Source organism: Mandrillus leucophaeus, unplaced genomic scaffold, assembly GCF_000951045.1.
Source record: "Mandrillus leucophaeus isolate KB7577 unplaced genomic scaffold, Mleu.le_1.0 Scaffold887, whole genome shotgun sequence".
Classification (NCBI taxonomy): domain Eukaryota; kingdom Metazoa; phylum Chordata; class Mammalia; order Primates; family Cercopithecidae; genus Mandrillus; species Mandrillus leucophaeus.
Genome location: NW_012109663.1, coordinates 491,259 through 498,598, shown reverse-complemented (window position 1 = coordinate 498,598; position 7,340 = coordinate 491,259). Strand labels below are relative to the sequence as shown.

General features: G+C 32.5%; 1 protein-coding gene across 1 annotated transcript in view; it reads left to right on the top strand.

The window, feature by feature from the left end:
* The window catches only part of LAMTOR3 (late endosomal/lysosomal adaptor, MAPK and MTOR activator 3), a 13,773-nt gene extending 7,072 nt beyond the window's left edge, over positions 1 to 6,701 (top strand). The window contains exons 4-7 of the mRNA XM_011969361.1: positions 576 to 634; positions 2,254 to 2,387; positions 3,788 to 3,851; positions 5,844 to 6,701. Of these exons, the coding sequence (XP_011824751.1) occupies positions 576 to 634; positions 2,254 to 2,387; positions 3,788 to 3,851; positions 5,844 to 5,917 (331 nt within the window). The 3' untranslated portion in view covers positions 5,918 to 6,701. The remainder of the gene's footprint in view (positions 1 to 575; positions 635 to 2,253; positions 2,388 to 3,787; positions 3,852 to 5,843) is intronic.
* The last annotated feature ends 639 nt before the right edge of the window (positions 6,702 to 7,340 follow it).

Sequence of the window (7,340 nt, the reverse complement as noted above, 5' to 3'; positions counted from 1 at the left end):
CTCGTGATCCGCCCGCCTCAGCCTCCCAAAGTGTTGGGATTACAGGCGTGAGCCACCGTGCCTGGCCCCTATGAACTTTTTAACAATACTTGCCCCCAATTTTAGTTTTACGTTTGTTCTTGTGAGATTATTGATAACACACTCACTTTTTAGATCGGAAGCCACGTGAAGGCAATGATTGTGCTTATTTCTGTTTTTCATAGTATCAAAGTATTAAGTGCCACAAACACCGGCCATTTAATATTTGCATGAATGAAAAAAGAAGGCTCTTTTTTGTCACTGTAGCCATTGCTGATAATCTTTCATGCTTTTGTAAACCATGGACTGATCATTCATTAGCAGTTTTAATGGAGAGTTAGCTTTGTCTTAGATTCTTATTAATAAACCGCATGAATTTATAAATATTATAAGCATTTCTATAATACACATTGATTCCATTTCTGGGAGAATTTTGGGGTCCTGTGGTTTTTCAGAAAATACATGAGAATTATTATGTCTTTGAGGTGCATAGTTTGAGAAAATGAAATATTTTATATTTTAACTTTTTTTATATTTTAACTATTTTCTTTTTCTAGTGTTGAAGGGCTCCATGCCATTGTTGTATCAGATAGAGATGGAGTACCTGTTATTAAAGGTAAAAGTGAACATTTAAATGCAAATATCTTCTTTGCTTTTGACTAAAAATGTGTGTAATTTACATCTGAGTAGTACAGCAAGCAAACCTGTAAAATTCATTTTAGTAAATTTTAGGAGATGGTGGTCTTAGTATTGGCGGAAGTGTTTGCTTTTGTATGTTGAAGGTTGAATTTGAATCTACAGTGTATTATATATCAGGTGTATCATGTTAACATCTAGAGTTTAAGCATGGATTTATCACAGACCCATTTCCCGTTAAAGACATTTACAGTGCAACGTAAACCATTAGTAAATCTAAGTGATGAGAGTGAGCATGTAGGCAGCTAGATAAACACACAGACACCCCTACATTACATACACACACACACACACACACACACACACTTTATCAAATTGCTAGTTGTTTTAGGATAATACCCATGTATTTGAATCATAAGTAAACATGATGTTACAGAGAGTCAGTATGGATTCAGACAATTTTTTACTATTTTTATTTTATGGTATTATGAGCATGGATGTTCCTAGTTTTTTTGGGACACTGTAATGGCTTTATCAAACATTAAAGATTGGATAATGTTCTGTATATTTTGTGTACAATTTTCCACCTAGAGTTGTCATATATGTCAGATAATTTTAGACTTTAGAAATGAACGGAGGTTTAGAAGTCAACTGATTTAGTTCTTTCATTTTATAAGTGAAGGTAATAAAGTGCAAAGACACTTGGACTTCATTAGCAGTTTCAATGGAGAGTTAGCTGTGTCTTAGATTCTTATTAATAAACTGCATGAATTTGTAAAGATTATAAACATTTCTATAATAGACATTGATTCCATTTCTGGGAGAATTTTGACAAACACATTATAAGAACATGGAATATCAACAAAGGAGGTCCTGTGGTTTATAATCTTCAAACATTGCAGTCCAAAGTCGGGCGTGAGTCAGTAACAGAACCCATCACCTCCTGATGTGTGGTCCAGTGTGCTTTCTAACTCACTATAAAATGGTCATTGAATGGTTATGGACAGATTACTTGCTTTCTCTTAATTCTGTAATGAGGGATTTGAACAAAATAATCTCAGATTTTCCAGTTCTAATGTTCTTCATGAGGATATCTGTGTTAAAGCCTTGAGCCCTGCACTCATTAATACAACAAACTCCATGCAGACCTTTTAATGAGTGAGAGAAACATGAAACAGGTAACTAGCTGCAGATTGCTAATATCTATGAGAGATATTCCTTGCTGTGGGTTTTATAAGAGCAGAAGTTTTGTAACTTTTTTCATTAGTTTATTCTAACCTAGTCCTCAGATAACCAGTTAAATGTGCTTGATTAATCTATGTTTTAAGTTAGATATCAAGAAAAGGTAAACATTTAATTTTCTTTTTAAAATTTAAAAAAATTGTGAGAGTCAGCATTTCTTCTCTTATTTGTGATCAGTGAACTTTTGACTGAGCAATTTTTCCTGATTAGTGATGAGACCCCATTAGTGATATGATTTTCAATATTGTGAAACGTAACCTTTGTGCTCAGTTTTAAACAGAGGTTTATGAAAAAGGGCTGTAAATCTCTCTATCATATCCTCTGCATAATTTTTATTTAAATCACTTATTTTTCTAGTGGCCAATGACAATGCTCCGGAGCATGCGTTGCGACCTGGTTTCTTATCCACTTTTGCCCTGGCAACAGACCAAGGGAGCAAACTTGGACTTTCAAAAAATAAAAGTATCATCTGTTACTATAACACCTACCAGGTAAGTTCATAATTATCAAATGATTTGCTGATTTCAGTTGTCATTTTTGTGCCTTTTATATATAAAATAGTTTGTGTTATAGTTCTCAATTTTAGTTTTGAAGGGGATGAAATTGTAAAATTTTAGCCTTCAAATTGGTTGTGTTAAACGGTAGTAATTTTCTTCACATTTTATACCAGGAAATAATTACGATGGAAAAGTAATTAAGTGACTTAATAAAGTACATGTTATCCTAAAAAGTGTACGTCAGGTCACTGTTATCTCCAGTAGATGGTGCCCTTAGCTAAACAACTGTGATTTCTCAGATGACACACTTTTTTTGTTGTAGTAACAGATAAAAAAAACTTTCCTTGAAAGTTTATTAAATTTGCTCTTGCTGCTAATTCCTTCATTTTTTGGAAACATATATATGTAATAAATGAGGTTATTATTTGTGGGAAAGAAGTTAGTTTTTACATGTCTCTTGATCTCAAGCTATATTTTCTTAAGACTGAATTAATTCCTTGTGTTTTAGAGCTATGTTTCTTAATCAATTGATGTTAAGTTACTCTTTTTTTTTTTTTTCTTCCGAGACACAGTCTGCCTGTGTCGCCCCATGCTGGAGTGCAGTGACATGATCTCATCTCACTGCAACTTCCGCCTCTCAGGTTCGAGAGATTCTCAAGCCTCAGCCTCCCAAGTAGCTGGGATTACAGGCATGTGCTACCAGGCCTGGCCAATTTTTGTATTTTTAGTAGAGATGGGCTATCACCATGTTGGCCAGGCTGGTCTTGAACTCCTGGCCTCAAGTGATCCCATCCACCTCAGCCTCCCAAAGTGCTAGGATTACAGACGTGAGCAACCATGCCAGGCCCATCTTTTATTTTAAAAGTTACATATTTTAATATGTATTAGGTAAAACATAACCAAACCATCTGACCTTTAATTTCAAATAAGGATTAGCTTGAAACTAAGTTTTTTTTTTTTTGAAGGTAGTTAATTTAAAGTTATTTTAAATTTAATTTAAATTACTGTAATACACAAGAGCCAGAAAATATCGTGAAGATAAACCTACCTGAATGACTGAGAACTACTGTATTTATCCATTTAATTATCAACTACTTATTAAGTCCTTATGATGTAATTGACATTCTGCTGGGCTTTAGAGATAAAAAAATGAAGACATGGTTTCACCTTAAAAACTTTCCAGGCTCAATGGTATTAATGTCGCTAAGAGATCATCACTAATTATGGAAATATTCACTGAAATAGAAAGTTCCTTTCTATTTCATAATGTAATACTATGATGTTGGACTAAAACATTAATCATTTTAAAGGTTTTGAAAGATTAAGACATTTCAGTTTAGTTATACTACCTTTTCACAATGCAACATATTATTTGGCTCTTATTTTCTTTTTAGGTGGTTCAGTTTAATCGTTTACCTTTGGTGGTGAGTTTCATAGCCAGCAGCAGTGCCAATACAGGTGTGTTTAATTACCTTAAATATCACTTTTAATCCTTAATTTAAAAAAATTAATTTAATTACCATACCTTAATTTAAGAGGAATAGTAGATTTAGAGCCAAAAATCTTGAACTTGTGGCCCAGTTTCACTGTCTTTTTTCCATGTCTTGGGAAGTGATTTCTCTGAATCCTAGTTTCCATATCTGTATAATGGAGATAATATATGCTTTCTCCATCTTACAATGTTATTTTCTAGTTCAAATGAGACCGTATGGGTAAGTGATTTTTTTTTTTTTTTTTTTGGAGACAGGAAAATTAAATATTATCTTGAGTGCTACATCTTGCTCCCATTACAGCAGTTTAAGAAAACAAGGTGAAAATAACCCAACAAAATGCATTAAAATGATTGATGAATTATAGACCAATCTATTAAATTAGAATTTTTAAAATTTTACCTAATGGGGAAAATGAATGTGATTGAGAATTTAAAGAGCCTGAATAAGACGAATGTAGTCTCATTCTTCTTGAGAACTGAAGAATTTGAGAACAAATGCTAGGAAGCTGTATCCTTTATAGAGGATACAAATTCCATTGTATCCAATACTTTCACCGAATATTTATGTGTAAAATAATGATTATTCACTTGGTTGTAATTTTTTTACTTCATTTTATATAAAGTAGGGTTTTTATTAAAAGGTCTGTCTCCTTTAGATTTGATTGCTGTTGAGAATTGTAATGTATTTTTTTTCTGTTTGATTTTTCTCCAAGCTGAGCAAATTCTTCTAGCTATGTCACTGAAGCCTGTTCTTAGATACCTTATCTTTAGAATGAGAGGTTTAGATTTGATGATCTATTAGATCTCTTCCATTTTGAAACATTTTAGAAATCTGTAAAATACTATATGTAAAAGCACTTTCTGAATTATATAGGATAGTAATGGTGTTTAGATTTTAAGTATATTTATGAAATATACTAAATCTCAATTTTGGTACATGACCTATCACATACCAAGTCACCAGTTGTTGTATATTATGATAATGTACAGAACAATATTTTAGTACTTGGACCCTTTCCTTGAGAGTCCAGGTACTTTTTATGTTCTATAAGACAGAGAAAGATCCTTATTTGTTTGAACATAAAACAGGCTCTGTTTGAGGTAGGTAGCCTTTCACTCTAGTAAACTAAGGAGAAGCTAGATATGCTGATTTCTAGATGTTTGTCTCCCAGGTTCATCAATGAACTCCAGTGTGTTTTATACTCTACCATTTATTTTTAAAATATTTTTTCATTTGAAATATTTATTTATGTCTTAGCTTTGTTGAATTTATAAAAATAAATTTCTGATTTCCTTTGTTCAGTATAGAAGCTATCTACCTATCTTTTGATGTAATCCATTAAAATTTGCTCAGAGACAGAAGTGTGCCTGATTTAGTAAAAATTATATGTATTATTTCTGAGTCAATGCAAATTTTGAAACAGTAAGGTATAAATTAAGATTTTCGTTCTAGAACTCTAACAAATTATAGTGCATATAATTTATTCTGTATTTCCTAATATATAAGTATTTTTCACTCATTTACTTCAGTAATAGATGCTGAAAATAAACTTATTAATGACTACAGAGTTTTTGGTTACTTTATTTAGGGTTATAGTACAGGTTGAACATCCCTCATCCAAAAATCTGAAATCCAAAACATTCTAAAGTCTGAAATTTTCTGAGCACCAATATGGCATTCAAAGAAAATGCTCACTGGAGCATTTCATATTTGAGATTTTTGGATTAGGGATGCTCAACTAGTAAGTATTGTACAAATATTCCAAAATTCGAAACACTTCTGGTACCCGGCATTTTGGATTAGGGATATTCAACCTGTATTTTGTTTCAGTCATGGGAAATAAACTATGTTCTGATTTACTTTTGGTAACTATGTATTTTGGGCTTGAGGAAATTTGAATTTCAGACTTTGAGGAACATTTTTCTAACATGTAATTTTCTTAATCTCTTTATTTTAGGACTAATTGTCAGCCTAGAAAAGGAACTTGCTCCATTATTTGAAGAATTGAGACAAGTTGTGGAAGTTTCTTAATCTGACAGTGGTTTCAGTGTGTACCTTATCTTCATTATAATAACACACTATCAATCCAGCAATCTTTAGACTACAATAATACTTTTATCCATGTGCTCAAGAAAGGGCCACTTTTTCCAACTTATACTAAAGAGCTAGCATATAGATGTTAATTTATGGATAGATCAGTTGCTATATTTTCTGGTGTAGCGTCTTTCTTATTTAGTGTGATCTAGGGATACCACAGAAATGGTTCAGTCTATCACAGCTCCCATGGAGTTAGTCTGGTCGCCAGATATGGATGAGAGATTCTGTTCAGTGGATCAGAATCAAACTGGTACATCGATCCACTTGAGCCGTTGAGTGCTCCCAATTGTACAATATGCCCAGGCTTGCAGAATGAAGCCAACTTTTTATTGTGAATAATAATAAGGACATATTTTTCTTCAGATTATGTTTTATTTCTTTGCATTGAGTGAGGAACATAAAATGGCTTGATAAAAGTAATAAAATCAGTACAATCACTAACTTTGTACATATTATTTTACAGTATAGGTGAATATTACTAATCAGTTTGATTATTCTCAGAGGGTGCTGCTCTTTAATGAAAATGAAAATTATAGCTAATGGTTTTTCCTCAAACTCTGCTTTCTGTAACCAATCACTGTTTTAATGTTTGTGTGTTCTTTATAAAATTTAAATACAATTCGTTATTCTGTTTCCAATGTTAGTATGTATGTAAACATGATAGTATAGCCATTTTTTCATACGTGAGTAAAAATAAAATAGTATTTTTAAAAATATAGTTTGAGCACTATATAGGTCCTGTTTTTGTTCAGACTTTTTCCAAAAATCTAAACTTAATTACTCTTTCAGCCACATGAATAAATAATGAGTGTTTCTTGTAGGTATTGGTTTGGAGGTTGTTTTAAACTGTTAATTGGAAGTATAAACTGTTAGTGTAAACTGTTAATTGGAAAAGAAACCTCAGGTTGCAGTCAGCCAAGATTGCGCCACTGCACCCTAGTCTGGGCAACAGAGACTCCGTCTCAAAAACAAAACAGAAAAGAAACCAAGAAACCTCAGGCATGAAGCTAATTTAATCTCCATGAAAGAGGTACTACAGTTCTAGAATATGCCCTTTATGTTCAAGAATGCAGTCTATCATTCAGAGTTGTTAATTTCTTTCTAGTTTCTTTGACAATCAATTTTTCCCTGGAACAGTTCAGTACATGTGCATTGAGCACCTGTGTGCCAGTCAGCAGAGCTATCACATTGCACAATTCTAAGAAGCACCATTCATGTCACATCATATTTGTATGCTCTGGGAGTTGCTTTTCACATAGAATATGTGTGATTGTTATCCCTAAAATTGTGCAGTGAGGCAATTGGCTAGGTGCTGTGCTGCTTTTTCTTTGTTTTTTTTTTTTTTTTTTTTTTTTTT